The following is a 23797-nucleotide window of genomic DNA, read 5'->3' on the forward strand; positions in this document are numbered from 1 at the left end:
AGCACACTGGCCTTACTTCTTCCAGCACATGGGTTTGTCCTTTTAGCAGTCCATAGTACTTTCAATATTCTTCTCCAGCACCACAATCCAAATGCATCATTTTTCTACAGTCTTCCTTATTCAATGTCCACCTTTCACACGAATATGATGCAATGGTGAATACCAGGGCTTTGGTCAGGCTGACCTGAGTCCTCAAAGGAACATCTTTGCTTTTCAATACTCTAAAGAAGTCTAGTGAAGCAGATTTACTTAATCCAATGTGCCTTTTGATATTTTAACTGCTGCTTCCATGAGCATTGATTGTGGATCCAAGTAAGACAAAAATCCTTGCAATGTCAGCCTTTTCTCCATTTATCATGATGTTATGCAGTGGTCCAGTAGTGAGGATTTTGGTCTTCCTTACATTAAGTTGTAATCCATACGGAAGGCTACAATCTTTGAACTTCATCAGCAAGTGCTTCAAGTCCACCTCACTTTCAGCAAACAAGGTTGTATCATCTGTATACTGAAGATTATTAAGCCTTCGTCCAATCCTGATGGCACATTCTTCTTCATATAATCCAGCTTGTCTGATGATTTGCATGTATACATATTGAACACGTATGGTGAGATGATAAAACCCTGATGCACACCTTTCCTCATTGTAAACCATGCACTGTTCCCATGTTCTGTTTGCCCAACTCCCTCTTGATACATGTACAATTTCCAAATGAACACAATGAGGTATTTTGGAATTTTCCTTCTCAATGTTATCCAAAGTTTATTATGGTCCACAAATTCAAGCTCCTTTGCATGGTTAATGAAACACAAATAAATATCGTTCTGGTATTTTTTTGCTTTCAGCCAAGATCTATCTGACATCAGCAATGATAGCCCTTGTTTCACATCCTCTTCTGACTCCAGCCTGAACTTCGGACAGTTCTCTGTCAACGTGCTGCTGCAACCATTGTTGGATGATCTCAACAAAACTTTACTTGTGTGCAATATCAGTGATATCATTCTATAGTTTGAACATTCTGTTGGGTTATCTTTCTTTGGAATGGGTATAAATTATTTTCTTCCAGTCAGTTGGCCAACTAGCTGTCTTCTAAATTTCCGGCCATAGACTAGTCAGTGCGTCCAGTGCTTCTTCAGCTTTCTGGAACATTCCAATGGGTATTCCATCAACTTTTGGAGTCTTGTTTTTAGTGAATGCTTTCAGTGTAGCTTGAACTTCTTCCTTCAGAACCATTGGTTATTGCTTTTATGCTATCTCCTGAAATGGTGGCGTGTCAATGAGTTCTTTTTGGTGCAGTTACTTTCTGTATTCTTCTCATCTTCTGTTGATACTTCCTGCATTATCCAATATTTTGCTTCTAGCAGCAGTTCTCAACCTGTGGGTCATGTCCCCTTGGGGGTCAAATGACCCTTTCAGAGGGGTCTCCTAAGACCATCAGGAAACACTTATTTACACCCACATGCAGATACGCTCACATACGAGTACCTGGTGTGAAGACTCTTACCCATGCTCCACCATGCTTCAAGACAAAATTTCATTTATTTGTAATTAGAAATAAATATTTCATAATATAGTTACATAGTTTTCTGATTAATCACTATGCTTTCATTATGTTCATTCTGTAACAATGAAAATACATCCTGCATCAGACATTTACATTGAATCATAACAGTAGCAAAATTACAGTTATGAAGTACCAACGAAAATAACTTTACGGTTGGGGTCACCACAACATGAGGAACTGTATGAAAGGGTCACAGCATTAGGAAGGTTGAGAACCACTGCCTTATAGAATCTTTCAAGATTTCAACTTGAGGGCTTGAATTATTTCAGTTTCAGATATGCTGAGTGTGTTCATCCCTTTTGGTTTTTGAAGTTCATCTCAATGAAATGTGCACATGATTATGAACAGCAATAATAACCTAAAATGGATTTGCAGAGTCCTCACACAGATTAAGCCTCTACGGAATTCTTTCTGATCATTAACCAAGAATGTAGCTAATTAAGCCCTCAATCAGAGTGCCTTGGACAATAAAATGCCTCAACCTTCTCAAAGGATGTCCCAAGCATGGGGCAGTTTCTTTTAGAGGCTTACCTGAGTGTGTCCTTGATGGAGGTCACCCTACTAGACAGTACAGGGGGTGGCATAGTCCTGAGTCATGCTCTCTTAGTCTCACCCTTACTGCCTTGGTCAAACGGTCCTAGATCAATCTTATAAGCCCTTGTATCTAAATGTGTCCCAATCATGGTCATGGTCCCACCTGAAATTATGATATATTGATCTTCATCAATCATGCTTTTCTGACAGCTTTCTTTGCCCTCCCATGACCTTTTAAAAGTGTTGTATCTCAACAAACCCTTGGATGTCATTTTAATCTTGTGCTAATGTCTACCTCATCCAGATGATGTATCTGTCTGTGTCTTTGTGGTATCTTTGTCTCTTTTAAGACTTAATAAAAATTCTCCTTAAATTATATTTGAGAAGGGGGTCTCTTTTGTACCTTCAAACCGTCTCTAGGGTTTTCATTAATTGATGGTCAGAAGTAGATTGCTTGTTTCTAGCATGTCTGAGTGTAGAAGTTTGGATGAAAGCTGTTTAGAATGACAGCAGCACTCTAGGCCCAGTGATGGAGGAGCGTAGCTGCATGGAAGGCGAGAATCTAAGCTAGCTCTGATACGTGCTGCTGGTTGTTAGTAGGTGCCATCAGTAGGTTCACTCGTAGAGAGCCTACAGCAAAAGGAAACACTGATCCGGCGCCAGCCCCACGATTGTTACTAGGTTTCAGCCATTGTTGCAGCAAAACGTCTCACCGAAAGCCTTCCTCTTTTTTTTTTTTTAGTGTAAAACTTTATTTCATTAACTTAAAAGATGAACAAATTATATGATTCATATGTTATTAAATTTATCTCAAACATGTTTTCACAGAGGATAAACAGGATTTCAGGTAACTTAGAGTACAGTTCATTGTTCCATTGAAAAAATATTCTTCTTTCGTCCACAAAATGCACTGAAGGGAAATTCCTTTATATTGTTTAAAAGCAAGATGAAAATGTTCATGTGTATTTATTTCATTGTCAACTTGGATGCAGTATCTGGGAGGCACAAAAAGTCATAGTTCCTTCCAGATGCAAGCAAAGTTTCTTCGGTGTCTCTCAGGTAGACAACGGAGGCCTCCATCCATGTGTCTTACCGGAGAACCATAGACTTGATTCTCGTCCCAGATCATTTCTTCTTCTTGCCTTTTCCTTTTTTACTTCCTTCTCCTTGTTGAAGACTGGTCAGTCCCACCTGTTTTTTGTGTCCTTGTTTTTAGCTTAGGTATCATTTCGGCTGCATACAACATTACCGACTTACCTTGTTGACGGGGATGCGGCGCCCCTCCGCAATGGTCTTGTTGTTCAGATAAGCAGGGTAGATGCAGATGAACCTGTCCTGGTCAGCAGGGAACCGCGGGCCGGCGCTGGCCATTTCCACGCAGGGGGACCACACAGCCCACCAGCTTGCAACTCGTAAAGAGAAGACGGGCCGGAAGGCGGCGGGGAGAGGAGGAGCAGCTCACACCCTCTCGAAAGCCTTCCTCTTTTCTGGCCGACTCTCCACTTTACAAGCATGGCGTCCTTCTCCATGAATTGGTCTCCCTTGTACCACGTCCCGAGTGTGTGGGAAGCAGTCTCCATCCTGGCCATCAGGACCCTTCTGGCAGTACTTCTTCCAACTTGCAGATCTGTGTGTTCTTTTGGCCATCCATGAACTTTCGATATTCTTCACTAACACCACAGTTCAGAGAGCTCACGAATGGGAGATGCGAATTCTATCACTGGACCCGAACTCCAAGGCCAAGGAACACCTCCTCATTGCCTCCCGTGCCTCGGCCTTCCCGGGACGCTAGTCCTCCGGAGGGTCAGCCCCCGCGTGCGCGGGCGGCTCCGCCCCGTGCGCCCCGCCCACCGGCCTCCGCGGCGCGCGCCTGCGCCCCCGCGCCCCCACGCCCCGGGCACGCGCCGGCCCCGCCCCTCCCACGCCGCGGTCATGGCCGCCGCGGCCCCGGTCACGCGGCAGGTCAGCTGGTGCGCCGCCCTGGCCCCCGGCCCCGTGGGCCCGACGTGCGAGCGCACCCTTGCCGCCGCGGTGGCCGAGCTGCCCGTGCAGGACGCCGCCGGCCACCGGGTGCTGTTCGGCGAGCTGTTCCGGGAGCGCCGCGCCGTGGTCATCTTCGTGCGGGTGAGGCGGCGGCGGCAGGCGCGGGTGGAGGGTGGGCCTTGCGGGGCATGTAGCGCTCCTCCGAGAGCCCCCCTCCGCCTAGGGGGTCCTTCTAAAATCGCCCCCCGCCGAGGGCGTCCTTCTGCAAGAGGCGTCCCCTCGCTTCCCTGGGGAAAGCAGCCACGCATGCAGGGGTCGTCTTCCCAGCGCGAGGCGCAGCCGTAGGGTGGAGTGGGTGGGGTGGGGTGGGGTGGGTGTGGAGGGACTGCCGGCAGCCTGATCGGACTGCTCCGTGGGCAGGACTGACTGTGAGGGTTTGGTGGGGGCCCTGAAGGTGTTTCCGTTGCTAACTTCCTTTTCTGCCCTGTTGGGATTCCAGCATTTCCTGTGTTACATCTGCAAGGAATACGTAGAAGATCTGGCCAAAATCCCCAAGAGTTTCTTAGAAGTAAGTTTTCAGCAGTTAGGAGCAGGGATGCTGTTGCAGGACCATCTTAGAGAGACACTGGTCATTTACAATGCAGCGGGAGGTGCGGAGTCCACTGCTTGCCTGGACTCCTCACACAGCCCCCTGGCACGGCCAAAGGAGATGGCATGAGAAATCTATGTGTGCCCTTATTTATTCATTGTGGTCTGCTTATAAATTTAATAGCCACAATGCATATTTTATCTTACTAACCTGCTTAACTAAAAAGGCTCACTACTATCGACTCTTTGCGTTGAGCCGAGTAACATGGAGTAAAATTGCTCCTGCGGGTTTCCAAGACTGTAAATCTTCACGTCATAAAAAGTCCTGTCTTTCTTCCAAGAGCTGCTGGTGGTTTCACATGGCTGGGTTGAAGTCTGCAGCACAATACTTCGGAGCCGATTGTGCCTCCAGAGCCCCCTACTGACCCGTCTAATTCTCACACGTTCAATGGAAATGATCTGCATTTCCTGAATTTTCTTACCACACTCTTTAGTTGTTCTGTTCATTACAGAAAAAAAATGTTAAAGGCAGAATTTTGTATCTGTTAATCGATGGGTATCTCCATTCCCGATTAATTGAGTCATATTAGTTTTATTTCCAGGTAAGCTTTTGGGTGAAGTTATTGGGCAACTTTTATGAAACTCAGATCTCTTTTTACAGACCTTGTCAATTCAACTGTGAAAAAAATAAACTTGATTAAATAAGCAGGCTTAGTTTTTCATCTATTTTATGCATATCTGTGCAGTGACTCTAAAATTACTATGTCGGTTTAAAATTCTTACTCATCAAGGAGCCAATTAACATGAACGTTTTGGTGTATTTAGTACGTCTTTCATTTGACTCGCATCACGTTTGCTGTTTATTCCTGAGCCTGTAGGTGACACTAGAATGGACCACAAGGCAAGTCATAGACAATATGATTTCTAACATGTACATGTTCTTTATTTTTTCTAAAAGGAAGCATCTGTCACCCTGATAGTGATTGGACAGTCATCCTATCATCATATTGAGGTAAGTATTTAGCAAATGGGAAATTAACAGAGTAACTCTGTTTAATACATAAAAAATATATTATTGGAGTACTCGAATGGTTAAATTTGCTACAATTAGGGTGAATTTTGTTACTATTCACTGATTTATTGAAGTCCCAACTTTTTTTTTTTTAGCCTTTTTGCAAACTAACTGGGTATGCTCATGAAATCTATGTTGACCCCGAGAGAGAAATTTATAAAAGATTGGGAATGAAAAGAGGTGAAGAAATTGTCTCCTCAGGTATGATAGATCTTAAGTAGAAAATACTACTGGTTTATTTTCATGTTTGATGCATATGTTTAAGAGAATGAATGGTAAGCTCATAACTCATACTTCTTTTGTGATTCTGTTAAGTGGTTCAAGGAACCTTGGTGGCTTGGTGGGTTAAGTGTTAGGCTGCTTACTGCCAAGTTGGAAGCCCAATCCTTCCAACTGCTCCTCAGAAGAAAGCTAGGACATCTGCTGTCATAAAGGTTCGTCTTGGAAACATGAAGGGGCAATTCTACTCTGTCCTATAGCTTCTTGGTGAGTCAGATTCAGCTTGAAGGCAGTGGGTTTGCTTTGCTTGGTTTTGTTTTTATGAAGTGGTACAGGTATGCAGGTCCCCAAGAATTCATTTCTTGAGTATAATGACCCAGATTATAGGTGGAGTACCTACTGACTGAAAAAAAAATTGTAAAACAATGTTTTGAAAACAAAAACTACCTTCACAGACTCAAGGATATTGTATATTTTGTTGTTATGTGCTGTCAAGTTGGTTCCAACTCATAGCAGCCTTATGTGCAACAGAACAAAATTCTTTCCAGTCCTGTGCTGTCTTCATAATTCCTTTCACGTCCTCACAATTCTTCTGTTTGAGCCCATCGATGCAGCCACTGTGTCGGCCCATCTTGTTGAAGGTCTTTCTCTCTTTTTGCTGCCCTTTCTCGTTTTTCACTGTCCAAAGCACGGTGTCCTTGTCCAAGCACTGGTCTCCTGACAACATGTCCAAAGTCTCACCATCCTTGCCTCCAAGGCGTTTTCTGGCTGAGCACATTTGGCTCTATTTCTTCCGAGACTTTCAATATTCTTCTCCAGCTCTATAATTCCAATGCATCAGTTATTTTTGGATTTTCCTTATTCAATGTCCACCTTTCACAGTCATATGATGTGACTGAAAATACCATGGCTTGGGTGGGTGGGTGGGGCAGCTTAATCCTTAAAGTGACATTCTTGCATTTCAGCACTTTAAAGAGGGCTTGCTTGGGCAGTGGTTTTAGCCAATGCAGTGCATCCTTTGATCTCATAACTGCTGCTTCCATGAGCACTGATGGTGGATTCAAGCAAGATAAAATTCTTTTCATCTGAAGTCTTTCCTCTTGTATCATGATGTTATCTCTTGGTCCAGTTGTGAGGATTTTGGTTTTCTTTATGTTGAGCTGTGATCCATGTTGAAGGTCAGCAATCCTTGATCTTCATCAGCAAGTATGTCAAGTTCTCACTTTCAGCAAGCAAGGTTGTGTCATCTGGATATTTCAGGTTGTTAACAAGCCTTCCTCTAATCCCGATGCCACGTTCTTCTTCATATAAGCCAGCTTCTCTGACGATTTGCTCAGCATGCAGACTGAGTAAGTATGGTGAGAAGATCCAACCTTAATGCAGTATTCTTTCAGCCTGGTTTTTCACTTAATGCTCTCAGTACAGCTTGGATTTTTTCATTCAGTACCATTTGTTCTTACTCATATGCTGCCTCTGGAAATGGTGGAATATCCCAGTAGTTCCTGTGGGTACAGTGACTATTTTTTCCCATCTTCTTTTGATGTTTCCTGCAACATTCAACATTTTGCCTCTAGACTTTTGAATATTTCCACGAAAGGCATGAATTTCTTCGTAAGTTCTTTCAGTATAAGATATGCTGAATATGTTTTTCCTTTTTTGGTTTTCTAACTCTAGTAAATCTTTGTATATTTCATTATAATATTTGACTTTGTCTTCCCAGCTGCCCTTTGAAATTTTCTGTTCAGCCCTTTGGCTTAATCATTTCTTCCATTTGCCTTAGCTACTCAGCAACAAAGAGCAAGGTTCAGAGTCTCCTCTGACATTTACTTTGGTCTTTCTTCTCTTTCTGATCACCTTTTGTTCCTGGAGCCTGGGCTGGATGGTAGTGGGTTCGGCATTGGGCTGCCAACCAGAAAGAAGACCAGCGGCTTGAAATCACCTCTGGATAAAGATGAGGCTTTTTACTCCCCCACACAGTAGGGAAAAAATTTCATCAACCCAGAGGAGCAGTTCTACTCTGTCCTAGTGTCACTGTGAGTTGGAAGGGACTCCGTGGCTGTGAGTGTTTTGGTTTGATTTCTTTGTATACGATGCTCTGAAGGTCATCCCACAACTCCTTAGGCTTTCTGTCATTAGTGCTCAGTGTGTCAAATTTGTTCATGAAATTCAAGTGGGATATACTCAAGGTTGTTTTTTACTCTTGTGGAATTGTTTTAAATTTCTCATTTTTCTCTCTCTCCTTTTAAAGATCATTTTATTGGGGCTCATACAACTCGTATCACAATCCATACATGCATCCATTGAGTCACGCATATTTGTACATTTGTTGCCATCATCATTTTCAAAACATTTGCTTTGTACTTGGACCCTTGGTCATTTCTCTCTCTTAATGCTTCATTCGGAACTTATATATGAGCAGTTCCTCAGTCTATCTGATACTGACCTTCCCCATTAACTTGTCCCACAGATATAATCATAGTGATCTTCTGTGTTGTTGAAAAAAGGTATTTGCAATGAAAACGTCATTAGTTTTGCAAATTTTGTCATGTGATCTCCAGCTTCACTTCTATCACTAAGACCATATTTTCCAACTATTGTTTCCTCCTCATTGTCTTCAACGTTCGCATTCCGATTACTAGCTTTAGTGGTTGGTGCATAAATGTGAACAATAGTTGTATTGACTGGATTTTCCTGTATATGGATAGCTATTGTCCTATCACGATAAGATATGGATCTTGAAATGTCCTTTATGATTATAAATGCAATGCCATTCCTTTTCGATCTGTCATTCCTTGGACGTGGACAACCTCTTCCTTATTCATAGTCTCTTCTTAGTCTGGAAGATCTATTGAAACCTGTTTACTTTGGGTGACCCTAATGGCATTTGAAATACTCGTGACATAGCTTCCAGCCTCACAGCAACACACAAACCACCCCAGTACAACAAACTGACCGACAAGTGGTAGAAAGGGCTCGTACATATGTGCTGAAAGATGCTTTAGAAGATGCTGCAGTAGTTACCCAAAAGATGAGAGGAAAGTGAGTTGTATTTTTTAGTGAATGCATTTTACTTTTGTAACAAAAATAAAAGTAATACAGTGAAACCTTGCTTGTAGAACTCAGTTCTTTCCAGAATTGTGTTTGAAAACCAAAAAGTTAAAAAACTGAGCATATTTTCCCCATAAGAAAAATCATGAAAAAACAAATGATTGGTTCTGAGGTCCAAAAATTATACTTATAAATTCATTTTTCTAGGACTTTAACACTAGTTATGTGGAAGTACTTCTTGAAACATCTAAACACAATAAATAATTATATTAACTATCAAAACATAATACAGGGAATAAAATTAACTTATTCTTCATTATGTTTTGTTAAAAAACAACAGGTGGGTTTTCAGAATGATACAGTAACATGGGCTTCACATTAAAACCCCCACTAGCATTCCAACACCTCAACAGAGCGAGTTATTTTTCACAGGCTTGTGGCCTGGAAATGCCTTTTCCTCTTTAGTAATGAAAGTCCTATTGGACATTTTTTTCCAAAAAGCCCAGTTTCATCACAGATACTTGCTGGAAAATGAAACCCTCAGAGTCCACATTAGCAGCAAATTCGGCTACAAATTTATCGGCTTGCTCTTTATTTGCACTTGTTCCTCCCCCATGTCTCACGACACTGTGTATACATGCTACACTGTGTCTGCCTCTTTTTTTTTTTTTTTTTAATTTCTCAAACCAACCAGGGTTTGAAAGCTTTGAACACTTTGGGCTGCTCAGGACTCACGCTTGAAACAATTTTCATTAAATCACTGGAGGATTTGAGCCTTATCAGTAAAGCCACTAAAGCCACTTATTCCACTGTCTCTGATACGTTATCGCGTTGTTTCTCACTTATCTAAATTAACAGTAACTGTTTCTCCTCTTCAATGCTTAGTCTTTTAGCTTTATCTTTAAGGTAATGAGCCTGTTTTAATTTTCTTAGATAGATGAATGCCAATCCTAATTGCAAAAAATGCAAGAAGATAATGGGAAATAATAAATATTTGGAAAGATCAGGATATAAGGCAGGTAAAAGATTGCAAAATCACCTTCATCATAAAAAGCCAAAATCAAGATTCAAAAGACAGTCATAGAAGAAAAATAAGTACGAAAAGAATTAAAATGTTGAGTTTGAAAAGAGCAGAGAGTTTTGTTCTGGTTCAGACAAGGTGGATGGATGGAAAGTGAGGAAGAAGGGGAAAGCTGCCTGTACTAGCTGTGTATTTTGAAAATTAGTATTAGCTATCTCTAATAGGTTAAGAGACTAAACAGAAATAAATGGGGAATTAAAAGAAAATACTACCAGTGTGAGAAATCTCTAGCAGCTCTTTTGTGTATGTTTGGCAGTAAATCATCTGGCTCTCTTATCACTTCTGCCTTTCAGATAGTGGTTCTCCAATAGGAATGGTCACATGGGATATTAGGCAATGTCTAGACAGTTTTGGTTGTCACAATTGGCTAAGGGGATACCACTGGCATCCAGTCAGTAGAAGCCAGAAGCGTCACTGAAATTTTATGAATGCACAAACAGGGCAAAAAATTACCTGGTCCAAAATGTCAATAGTGAAAAGGTAGAGAATCCGTGCTTTGAAAGGGGGAAAAAATATTAGTAGAAAGTAAAATGGCACATAAGGAAGAGCATATTCTTCCTAAGCTAATAAATATAGAATAACATTTAAAGACAATTCCTTATATCTCAGGGCAGAGTCCCCACGTGAAATCAAATCTCCTCTCGGGAAGCATTCAGAGCATGTGGCGTGCAGTGACTGGACCTCTGTTTGATTTTCAAGGAGACCCAGCTCAGCAAGGAGGAGCCCTCATTTTAGGTCCAGGTAAGTATCAAAGATTCAGGTATATGTTGCCAGTACTCTTTAGACGTCCAGATTCCCCCTCCTTTCTTCATAAAATAGACACCATGTAAAAATAGGGAGCATGACTTTATAGTTATGCAGAGTGCTGTGTTTTGTAGAACGCTCCCCCACCTCATCTCCCTTCCCTTCCAAAGACTCCTGTGTATTGTAATGTCTTTTTGGTTCATAAAATGTACCCATAGTTCCATTCTTGATTGATGGCAGGTACTTTAGAGAGGGAAAGTCAAATGTATAAACCTGATTTGGTGACTTGTACATTGTTTAGGCGTCCCTATGTCATATAAGCGATTCAGCACTTAACTACTACAGCTGAAAGGTTGGTGGTTTAAGCCCATCCAAAGACACCTCAGAAGACTTATCTAGCGATCTGCTTTTGAAAAGTCACAGCCTTGGAAACACTAGAGCAGTTTTATTTTATGCATGCAGTATTGTGACGAATTAGAATTAACTTGATAGCAGATAACAAAATAGTAACTCTTCTTTTAAAGTTTCGATGGAAGGGCCATGGAAGCTAGATCGATGGAAATAATGAATATGGAGAATGCTGACATTGTGAAAATTGTACCCAGTGTCACAAAATTTTGTTTAAAAAACATTTAACCTGGGAACCCAATTTTCTCTGTAAACTTTCACCCGAACCACAATAAGATATCATAAAATAATAATAATAATTTTAGTGGAGGTAGACATTCACCAAAAAAATACAAAACAAACTTGGTGCCATCAGGTCACTTCTGATTCAATCAATAGCAACTCTATAAAACGAGTCGAACTGTCCTGTGGGTTTCCAACACTGTGACTAGTGGTTTTGAACTGCTAACCTCGAGGTTAGCAGCTTTTGCTTAACCCCCACCACCAGGGCTCCTGAACATTTCACAATAGGGAAGGATGGTCTCAAACTTTTTTTTTTTTTTTTTGCGGGGTGGGAGTCAATGAAAGTCTTGGTATTTCTCTCAAATAAATTTCTGGCAAAGGCATGCTCTGTGCTTAAAAGCATGGACGGAAAACAGAATTCATCATCTTATTCATTGAGAACCATTGCCCCCGCCCCCAGGTGTTTATTATAAAAGCACTTGTTTATAAAATAGCAATCACAAGTAAGTACTCAGCCATGCACTATGTATTTTTAGCAGTGTTATTGGTCAGTTTGGATTACCTGAAACTCCTTTGGCTTCTCTCTGCTGAAGCTGTGGTGCATCTCGCCACCCCCCTGCCATCAAGTTGATTCCCATCCGTGGTACCCTATAAAGTGTCCTATAAAACTTTACATGAGCAATCTCATCTTCTTCCCTCAGAGTAGTTGGTGAGTTTAAACCGAACCACCACCAGGGTCCCTTCTGCCATTGTATCTCTACCATGTTTCATGAAAGACAAACATCCACATTGGACAACAAGCCTATGCCACTACACTGTAAACTGACTTTTCTTGGGAGTTCTTTAAGATTGTCCACTTTAGTGAGTATAGTTTCTAAGAGTTACAGAATTAAGATTTTTCATAAATTCCAGCTGTGGAAAGATTTTAGAAGAATGTTTATGAAGTATTATGATTTTTGTCTTTTGTAGCAGAAACACTATCATTAAAATTGTTCATTTAATCTTCCTTAAACTTCCCATGAATATACACCAGTTAACTGAACAAGAAGTCCTCCTTTTTGAAAATAATGAGTCTTATAAACTAACCCAGAATGAAATTGAGCTACATTTTTCAATACCCCATTTCCATCCTCAAAGCTGAAGAAAGTATTTTTAATTCTTCATTGGACTGCACATTTGACCATACCTCCAGTACATAAGAATAAAGACTGGTGGCGGAAGGACCTTGGGCCTCTACTCAAACACTCCCTCTATGCATGAATACCTTCTTTTATTAAATTGGAACTCTATGATGCTCACTCTCCCGACACAACGGCTGGAGCCAAAGTGGGTGAACAAGTAAATGTGGTGAAGAAAGCTGATGGTGCCCGGCTATCAAAAGAGATAGTGACTGGGGTCTTAAAGGCTTGAAGATAAACAAGCGGCCATCTAGCTCAGAAGCAACAAAGTCCACATGGAAGAACACACCAGCCTGTGTGATCGAGTGGTCCCAAAGGGATCAGTTACCAGGCATCAAAGAACAAAAAATCTTATCATTGACTGCACACCTCCATGATAGGATCGCTGAAGACAAATGGGTGCATAAGCAAATGTGGTGAAGAAAGCTGATGGTGCCCGGCTATCAAAAAAGATAGTGTCTGGGGTCTTAAAGGCTTGAAGGTGAACAAGCGGCCATCTAGCTCAGAAGCAAAAAAGCCCACATGGAAGAAGCACACCGGCCAGTGCGATCACGAGGTGCCAAGGGACCAGGTATAAGGCATCATGCAAAAAAAACACACAAAAAACGATATAAGTGTGTGTATGTATGTGTATATATGTGTATATGTATATATGTATATATATTACCATATTAAATGAAGGGGGAAGTGCAGAGTGGAGACCCAAGGCCCAAGTGTCGGCCACTGGAGATCCCCTCATAGAGGCGTTTAGGAGAGGAGATGGGTTAATTAGGGTGCGAGGTAGTACCGATGAAGAACACAGCTTTCCCCCAGATCCTGGATGCTTCCTCCCCCCAACTACCATGATCCGAATTCTACCTTGAAGGGCTAGATAGGACAGAGGCTGTACACTGGTACCTACGAGGGCTGGAGGTACAGGGAATCCAGGGTGGATGATACCTTCAGGACCAAGGGTGTGAGGGACGATGCTGGGAGAGGGGAGGGTGAGTGGGTTGGAAAGGGGGAACTGATTGCAAGGATCCACATGTGACCTCTTCCCTGGGAAAGGGACAGCAGAGAAGGGGGGAAGGGAGACTCTGGATAGGACAAGATATGACAAAATAACGATGTATAAATTACCAAGGGCACATGAGGGAGGGGGGAAAGGGGAGGGAGGGGAAAAAAAAAGAGGACCTGATGCAAGGGGCTTAAGTGGAGAGCAAATGCCTTGAGAATGATTGGGGCAGGGAATGTATGGATGTGCTTTATACAATTGATGTATGTACATGTATGGATGGTGATAAGATTTGTATGAGTCCCTAATAAAATGTAAAAAAAGAAAAGAGGAGAAAAAAATGATTAGGGCAAAGACTGTACAGATGTGCTTTATACAATTGATGTATGTATATGTATGAGCTGTGATAAGAATTGTATGAGCCCCAATAAATTGTTAAAAAAAAAAAGAATTGTAAAAGGCCCCAATAAATTGATTTTTTAGAAAAAAAAATAAAAATGAGAAGGAATAAGAAAAAAAAAAGAATAAAGACTGAGTGAAGGGCCTTCCTTATGTGTAGGCCGCACAGCTGTGAACAAATGGAACAGAGAGCATGTTGTTGGTGAAAAGAACGTAACTCTTCTCATGAAAAAAATCGTGATAAGTTTATATAAATCTATTATCATGGATAACATATTTCACAGTGCTTTATTTGATAGTACACCAATTTATGATAGTAAGCTTCATGATTACTTGAGACTACAAGTAAACACAATGCCAAAAACATGTCTTATGATATTTAGTTAATCCCTTTTTTTAAGTTAAAATTACTTGAGCAAATATACTATAATTGGATTATATTAATGTCCTTATTGTTGACTTCTTTTGAGCGTTGGTTATAATGCAGATAATGTATTAAATCAGTATTTAGGAGTAGGTGTTATCAGTGAGCTATTCATATATTTAAGAAGATGTGATTTTTCTACTTGATTTCTATGTTAATTCCTAGGTCTGTCATTTGATTTAATTTTATTTAACAAAACCTAACAAGGTTATAATTTTAAAATCATTCCCCTTGGACCACATAGAATATTAAATATCACTCTTATTTAACCATCATCCTTGTCATCATCCTTGTCATAATTTAAAATATTATGCCATTATATAACGAACATCATGTACTCCAGGTCATTAATGTTTTTCCTCTGGACTAATTAAAAGTTGGGAAATGCCCTTGGTTGTAGTAAGCAATAAATCTACCAATCACATGCCAACTTCAGCTCTTTATTCTTATTGTCTTCCAGGTAATAACATCCATTTTATACACCGTGACAGGAATAGGTTGGATCACAAACCCATCAACTCTGTTTTACAGCTTGTAGGAGTTCAGCATATCAACTTTACAAATAGATCTTCAGTTATTCATGTGTGACTTCATATACAATCTATAGCGTCTAATTGGCACATTAGCAATATGACTTTAAATATTTGTGACACAGTTTCCTTGTCTAACTTATTCACTCTACTAGCTTCTGAGAAGTCATAAAACGATAGAAATGATATACTAATTGAATTGTATGATTTTGCATAACATTTTTAAATGTTATAAATAACATTCTTATATTTTTCACATTATGATATAGTCATTTAAAGAAAGCTTTATTTTTTGGCCTTTGATGTCATAAATTCTTAGAAGAATATGTAGGTGCAAGAGAAAGCAACTCAAGACCATTTTTTTAATTAGGAAAAAAATGCAAACTCTCAAACTGTTGAGATAGCTAAGGTTTATTGTGCCATTCTGGCTGATAAACACATGTGAGATTAATTGTAGGGAGGAGAGATAAATGGCTCGGTGAGCCTCACCTTCCTAGTTCTCCGATCTCTCTCTTCCTTTCTGATGATGGGACAAAGGTGCAGCTGCCTTAGCCAGTTCCCTGCTTCAGCTGGCAAGGCTCACTTCCTGCAAGACATCCCTAAAGAAGTCACACATGAATAACTGAAGACCAACCCTGATGCAGCCCTGGGTGCTGGAGCAGTCTTGTGGAGATCCCTACCAGCCCTGCGATGCTTACACACTCACTGATTCGGCTTTCTTCCTATAGTCGGCATCATTGCATGTGTTTTGTGAAATTCAGGAGACCTTTGTAGATTGGTGTTAAGACATATGGTCTAATGTTGGACTTAAAGGCTTTGACAACACTGGGTTGGAATGCTTTCTTAATGTAGACACCCTTTATATATATATTAGTTTCTGTGAATTTGTTTCCCTAGTTTACCCAGACTAACACAGTGTGAATGATGTAATTCATTTTTATATGTATGTATATTTTTTGTATGCTTAGAAAAAGGACCTTGCTATGTTTTAACATAGTAAGAAATAAACATACCAGAATATTAATTTTAAGGGCCTAATGGGAGGATTACAGGTATTTTTACTTTTCCCCTGCACTTTTTATATTCTAACTTTTCTATTATGAGCAAGATTGAATTAGTAAGGCCAGGGGGAAAAATCTTCAAAAATGACATGAAGAAACTACTCCTTAATAACAAGTTATAGATTAAATAGCCTGCAACCTACATGCTTTCATTCCTAGCTGCTTCCTTTGGAGAAAATGTGGTAAACCAAATCCCTTTGAACTGGCCCATGTTCAGACAATCTTGTTACCACACATCCACTGTAAGTTTAAAAGAAGAAACTTTCTCATTTCTTATATTTTAAGGCAAGTATCTAAAATGTTTCTATATAACTTACTCTAAGGAATTATAGAAATATGGTTAGTATGCTTTAGGGAAAGAACTTAAATTTTTTCACATATTTTTAATGGACACTGTGGCTTGGTTATATGTTCCTAGCTAGAAGCAGCTACATCTGTTTTATTTCTCACCTTCAAATTATATTTATCTCAAGAAAAAACTAAACTTACTGCCATTGAGTAAATTCCAACTGTAGAACAGAGTAACACTCCCTGTGGGTGTTGGGGACAGAAAATCTTACCTTTTTCCTCTGGACTAACTCGTGAATTTGAACTGCTGACATTGTGGTTAGTAATGCATAAACCACTGTACCACCAGTGCATGTATCTAGAACTCAAAACAACTCTCAGTGTTACTGCCATCAAGTTGATTCTGACTTATAGTGACTTGATAGGACAGGATAAAATTGTCTCTTAGGTTTACAGGACTGTAACTCTATAGAGTAGAAAGCTTCCTCTTTCTCCCATGGAGCCGCTTGGGGTTTTGAACTACTGAGGTTAGGAGCCCAATATGGAAGCACTCTGCCACCAGAGCTGCTATACAGTTACCTAGAGGACTATTAAAAGTAACCTAGTGGTGTAGTGCATTGAGCGTTAAATGGTTTGAACACATAAGTTACTCCACAGGAAAAAGATGAGGCTGTCAGCTTCCATAATGTTTATACTTTGGAAACCCTGTGGAGCAGCTCTGCCCTACAGGGTCACTATGAGTCTGAATTGAATTGATGGCAGAGTAGAGGGCTATTTCCATCTTTATTTTTCTAGAACCTTACTATGTTTTCACATGTTCCAGAAATTCAAATGGGAGGCCTAAGCACAGTCAAACTATTGGTAATTATTAACAAGTATACTAGTGCTTTAAATTTATAATGCTTATGTGTAAAGCATACACAGTGTGTATATAGATAGATATAATCTCCAAATGTTTTAATGTATTTTCACATTCATGTACATGGACAGCCATATTTTAATAAAAAATGAATTTGCTCATAAAAGGTAAAATTAAGCTGTATTGTATTTTTTATGGTTATGAAAGACTGATGACTCAGATCCTTTTGCTGATTTTAGACTTAAAACTACTGAATCCAAGCTTATACAAAAATTCATGTATTTATTACACACACACACACACACACACACACACACACACACCTCTGTATCCAAGATTATTCTGGACTTGAAATTCTGAAGAAACTTCCAGCTATCAATGATCATACAGAGAAATTCTTGAATAATAACATCTAACCCTTTGATGATATAATTTTTGAGAGGCACTAAAGTATCAACTGGGGCCCTAGTGGAGCACTGGATTAGGTGTTTGTCTATTAACAATATGTTGGCATTTCATACCTGCCACCTTCCCCATGGAACAAAGGTTCTGTCAGCATTTACAAGGGCCTTCAAATTGCTCATGGAAAATTCCATTATCTTCCCATTCCATTTTTCCACAAATATTTTGAAGCCTTGCACTGTGTTAGAAACCTTAGGGAACAGTTCTGCTCTGCCCTATAGGGTTGCTAATAGTTGGAACTGACTTGATGCCTATGGGTTTTTAAATTAGTGGTCAAGAAATCAAATGACAATGTACTACTGCAATTTGCACCACATTGATCGATGCCATCAAGTCAGCCCAGCTCATAGTGACCCCTGTGTAGGATGGAACGGATCGCCGCCTGGTCCTGCGCCGTCCTCACAGTTGGCGTGCTTGAGCTCGTTCTTGCACTCACTGCGCCAGTCTCCTTGAGGGCTTCCTCTTTGCTGATGTTTTCCCAGGGTCTTATATTTGCATATTTCTAAAGTATGTGAAGTGAAGTCTCACCATCTTTAAGGAGCATTCTGGCTCTACTTCTTCCAAGATAGATGTTATTCTGGCAGCTCAATACTTTCAATATTCTCTGCCAACATCATAATTCAAATGCAGTAGGTCTGTGGTAGTCCCTATTCATTATACAACTTTCAAATCTGTATGGCATGACTGAAAATACCATCCTGGGTTAGGCGCACCCTAGTCCCCAAGGTGACATCCTTGTTCTTCAACTCTTTAAAGAAGCCTTGTGCAGCACATTTGCCCAATGCAATGCATTCATTTCCCGACTGCTGCTTCCATGCGCATTGATTGTGACTCTAAGTAAAACACAATTTTTAACACCTTAAAATTTTCACTTTATCATGATGTCTATTGGTCCAGTTGTAGAATTCTTGTTTTCTTTACATTGAGTTTCAGTCCATACTGAAGGTTGTCATCTTTTGTGGGAAACAGATTTCTCCCAAGTATATGTTAGACTCAGGACACTGCTTGCACCCAATATTACCTCCCTGAAGGCAGTCAGTTGCCAGACTACTGTCTGGTCCCACCACAGGTAGGGCCCATTCCCTGCTGTTAAGGACAATGGGCTACTTTTCCCTAAAGGCTGTGACCATTAGTCTGGTCCCTGTAGGTGGGGTTTACACCCTACTGATAACGGGGTTCTATGGAGATCCAGAGAACAGGTCAAACCTGCTCAGTGACATTCAAAGTTAGGCTGCTATCCTGAATCTAGGATCCTCCCATCTTGTCACATGTATATCCCCAATCCCTCCTCTTCCTATTGCATGTATATCCCTAGATTGTCCCCCTCTCAGTGCTGTATAACCTAGTGCAACCCCTTCCTGTGATGTATGTTTTAACTGTAATTAGGGGGCTTGCATGCCCCCCGCCAAAGGTATATAAGCCTGGTTTAGCAATAAAGATCCCCCTTGATCTCTGGTCAGCTTTTCCCCCCTCCCCCATCCTCGCTCCCCTATTTCATTTCCCCTTCTCTACTGCCCTCAGGTCTCCCATCTCCACGTGGAACATCAAGTGGGTCTGAGGTGAACATGCTTCTCTGAAATGTGTCTGACTCCATTATTTAAATCTCTATCTCTCATGCTTTCCTTGACTTTACTATAATCTTTACTTATTATCACCGTACAGTTGCACCTATTAAACCTGTGATTAGTTGTGTGGGGCTGGCCATTCCCCCACAGTCTTTGACTTTAACAGCAAGTGCTTCAAAGCCTAATTGCTGAAAGCAAGCAAGGTTTTGTCATCTGCTTATCTCAGGTTGTTAATAAACCTTTCTCCAAACTTGATGCCACTTTTGCATACAGTCCAGCTTCTCAGATAATTTGCTCCTCCTACACATTGAATAAGTATGTTGAAAGGATATAACCCTGACACACACCTTTCCTGATGTTAAACCATTTTGTATTCTCTTTTTCTATTTTAAAAATGGCCTCTTGGTCTATGTACAGGTTCCACACGAGCACAATGAAGTGCTCTGAAATTCCCATTCTTCTGAATGTTAAACATAATTTGTTGTAACCCACACACTTTGATGCCTTTGTGTAGTCAATAAAAGTATTCTCTGCTTTTACCCAGGAAATATCTGACATCAACAGATATCCGTAATGCCAAGTACTTTGAATCTGATTGACTCTCTGGCAGCTCCCTTTCAGTATACTGCTGTAATGTTGAATGATCTTCAGCAAGACTTTACTTGCATTTGATATTAATGGCATTTGATCACTTGTTGGGTCACCTTTCTTTGCAATGTGCACAAATATGGATCTTTTCCAATTCCTTGACCAGGTATATATCTTCCAAATTTCTTGGCATAGGTGAGTGTGTGCTTCTAGTGCTTCATCATCCTGCTGGAACATGCCAGGAATTCCTGTAGGCTTATTTTTCAGTGCCTTCAGTGTAGCTTGGACTTATCTTCCTTCAGTGTGATTGGTTGTTGATCATATGCTACCTCTTGAAATGGTTGAACATCTAGTAATTCTTTCTAGTACAGTGATTATATTTCCTCCATCTTTTGACGCTTCCTACATCATTGAACATTTTCTCCAGAAAATCCTTCACTCTTTAAAGTCTTAATAAGCAAAGATGTTACTTAAAAAGAACTAAGGTGGTGAACAAGCGGCCATCTAGCTCAGAAGCAAATAAGCCCACATGGAAGAAGCACACCGGCCAGTGCGATCACGAGGTGCCCAAGGGACCAGGTATAAGGCATCATGCAAAAAAAAAGATATAAGTGTGTGTATGTATGTGTATATGTATATATGTATATGTATATATATATCATATTAAATGAAGGGGGAAGTGCAGAGTGGAGACCCAAGGCCCAAGTGTCAGCCAATGGAGATCCCCTCATAAAGGGGTTTAGGAGAGGAGATGGGTTAATTAGGGTGTGAGGTAGTATCGATGAAGAACACAGCTTTCCCCCAAATCCTGGATGCTTCCTCCCCCCAACTACCATGATCCGAATTCTACCTTGCAGGGCTGGATAGGACAGAGACTGTACACTGGTACATTTGAGGGCTGGAGGTACAGGGAATCCAGGGTGGATGATACCTTCAGGACCAAGGGTGTGAGGGACGATGCTGGGAGAGGGGAGGGTGAGTGGGTTGGAAAGGGGGAACTGATTATAAGGATCCACATGTGACCTCTTCCCTGGGAGAGGGACAGCAGAGAAGGGGGGAAGGGAGACTCCGGATAGGGCAAGATATGACAAAATAATGATGTATAAATTACCAAGGGCACATGAGGGGGGGGGAATGGGGAGGGAGGGGGAAAAAAAAAGAGGACCTGATGCAAGGGGCTTAAGTGGAGAGCAAATGCCTTGAGAATGATTGGGGCAGGGAATGTATGGATGTGCTTTATACAATTGATGTATGTATATGTATGGATTGTGGTAAGAGTTGTATGAGTCCCTAATAAAATGTAAAAGAAGAAAAGAGAAAAAAATGATTAGGGCAAAGACTGTACAGATGTGCTTTATACAATTGATGTATGTATATGTATGAACTGTGAAAAGAATTGTATGAGCCACAATAAATTGTTAAAATAAATTAAAAAAAAAAAGAACTAAGGTGTGCCTGACCCAAACTGTGGTATTTTCTCTTGCCTCGTGTATGTGAACGCTGAACAATGAGGAAGAGTGAAGAAGAGTGCATGCATTTGAATTATGGTGTTTATGAAGAATAATGAATATACCATGGACTGCCAGAAGAATAAATCTGTGTTGGAAGAAGTACAACCAGAATGAAACTTTCTATACCTTTTCCTCACTAATGTAGTTTTCAATTTTTCTTTAAAATTTTCACAATAAGTCACAGAGATCATGCTGTTTTCTTCAAGGAGATCTATAAAGATTACTCCTTTGGGATCCACACACAATCTTAACCCCCCCCCAAACAAATAAACAAACATACAGTATTGATAACTTTCTCTGCCTTGAATTTAACTAGCTTAGGAGATCCCCTCAAAAAATCACTGTTTTATGAGATATAGGACAATAATTTAAAATCTATAGACAACTTCAACATCTCATGAAGATGAATAATCCGGTTGAAAAATAGGCATAGGGCACGAACAGTTACTTCACCAAAGAGGAAATTCAGGCAGCCAATACACATATAAAGAAATGCTCATGATCACTAGCCATGAGTGAGGCAAATCAAAACGATGAGATACCACTTCACCCAAGCATTGATAACAAAGTTCATACAAAACAAAATTCCAAACGCTGAAGCAGGTACACAGAAATTAGTATAAGTATCCTCATACACTGCTGGCGGAACTTTGAAGCATTACCATGACAGTAGAAAGCAGTATGGTGCTTCCACAAAGACCTGAGAATAGAAACACCATATGACCCAGAAATCCCTCTACTTGGCATATACACTAAAGAAATCAGGACCATAGCATGAACTTTACACCATGTTCATACAGCACTAATCACAATAACAAGAAGATAGAAACCACCTATGTGTTCAGTGGTTAAAGAATGGATAGATAGACTTTGATACATACACACAGTGGAATAGTTTGCAACAGTAAAGAGTAATGATGAATCTGGAATACATTAAATTGAGTGAAATTGGTCAATCACAAAGGTAAATATGAAACCACCCTTAATTTGAAAACTTAAGAAAAAATTTTAGTACCAAAAGAAAATAGACTTTGACTGTAACCTGGGTAAGAGAAGAAGGAGGGGGGGGGTAACAGGCTAGAGGGCAAAGGGATATTAACTCAAGTGAAGGGGGAGATACTATCCAATGGGGGAGTTGGAAGAAGAAGCAAAATGACAAAAGGCAAGTCACTGGGAGGTTTGAGAAGTTGTTGAATACAAAAATAATGATCTTGTATGTAAATTTTCACCTAATAAAAATTTTAAATGAGGTTTCGAAACAACAAAAAAATCACTGCTTTGATTGGCCCTTCTCTTCGAGATATTCTAATGAGATTAAAGCAAGAAAGTAGGAGCTTTCTATTCTCGTAAAAGAGTTGCAGTCTCAGAAACTCATAGGAGCAGTTCTACCCCATGCTATGGGGTCACTGTGAGTCATTATGGACTCAGTGGCCGTGAATTTGGTTTTGGAATGTGATTAAGATGAGTGAGGAGAACCCAGCAGACAGTGCCCTGACAATCAGCCCATGGTGAACCTGGAGTCAGGAGGATGGGTGGGGGGGATTCTGGTAAGTGAAAGACCCCATGACAATCCAGATTACTTCCTGGGTCTGGGAGGCGACCTTCCTCCACATCTAGACCTTCTCCCCATGACCTGTGCCAGCCGAACTACTTTGGACACTACTCTGGTCACCATCCATCAATCCCTGCCCCCCCCCCCCCAGCCTGTGCCAGGAGTTGGCCAGCTGCCCTACTGGGTCCCCCACAGTCATAGCTGGTCCCCACATGGCGACTCCTTGTGGAATTCTCACTGTGAGCTGTTCCCTCTTCCCAAGCTTTCCCTCTCCCCACGTGGTGGCAGATCCTGCAGCAGAGCTCGGGTCCCTCCCACCACCCACCTGGAGCCCCAATGGTCTGACTGCAGTCCATCTGTAGTTTAGTCACTTGCAGTGAAGGGGCTCTCCCCATTATTTCCTGACACCTCCACACCCCTACAGTAGCTGTGTCTCCTTTCACTGCCTAGTGGCGTGTTCACCATGACAGAGGTGGCCTCTCCCACACCCTCACATTGCCTCTATTTGCTGCTCTGGCGGTTGCCCCCACCTGTGCTCAGTGCCCCTCACCCTGTGCCAGTGGGGCTTTCCCTACTGTCACACAACACTCCATCCCACAGAAACAGGGAATTCCTCACATTTGCCCAGCACCTGCCTCAGTAGCAATAGGCTTTCCCCATGATAGCCTAGCATCTCCACCGGCAGCAGTGGGGATTTTTATACTGTCACCTGGCACCACCTCTCATGACAGTGGGACTTCCCCCATCATTGTCCGGCACCCCATGCACAGAGCTACATTTGCTGCCTGCAAATGCCCTGCTTGTATGCCCTGAGAGGCCCACCAGACCTGCCCCCCAAATAGGGAATCGCAGCTGTCTAAGGAGAGTAAAATCATAGTGAGATAAAGAAGTAGACCCACCCTCCAGTGCAGTTGGCTTTAGGCAG

General features: G+C 41.1%; 1 protein-coding gene and 1 pseudogene across 1 annotated transcript; one reads left to right on the forward strand and one right to left on the reverse strand.

Moving 5' to 3' along the window:
* Positions 1–3049: 3049 nt before the first annotated feature.
* On the reverse strand, positions 3050–3905 carry LOC142448201 (signal recognition particle 19 kDa protein pseudogene; annotated as a pseudogene).
* Positions 3906–4005: 100 nt separating this feature from the next.
* PRXL2C (peroxiredoxin like 2C) lies at positions 4006–17355 on the forward strand. The gene is made up of 6 exons (XM_075549817.1): positions 4006–4220; positions 4579–4647; positions 5626–5679; positions 5835–5940; positions 10697–10828; positions 14917–17355. The coding sequence occupies exons 1-6, from the start codon at positions 4029–4031 to the stop codon at positions 15042–15044; spliced, it is 681 nt and encodes a 226-aa protein (XP_075405932.1). The 5' UTR covers positions 4006–4028; the 3' UTR covers positions 15045–17355.
* The last annotated feature ends 6442 nt before the right edge of the window (positions 17356–23797 follow it).

Source organism: Tenrec ecaudatus, chromosome 5 (assembly GCF_050624435.1).
Source record: "Tenrec ecaudatus isolate mTenEca1 chromosome 5, mTenEca1.hap1, whole genome shotgun sequence".
In the NCBI taxonomy this organism is placed as follows: domain Eukaryota; kingdom Metazoa; phylum Chordata; class Mammalia; order Afrosoricida; family Tenrecidae; genus Tenrec; species Tenrec ecaudatus.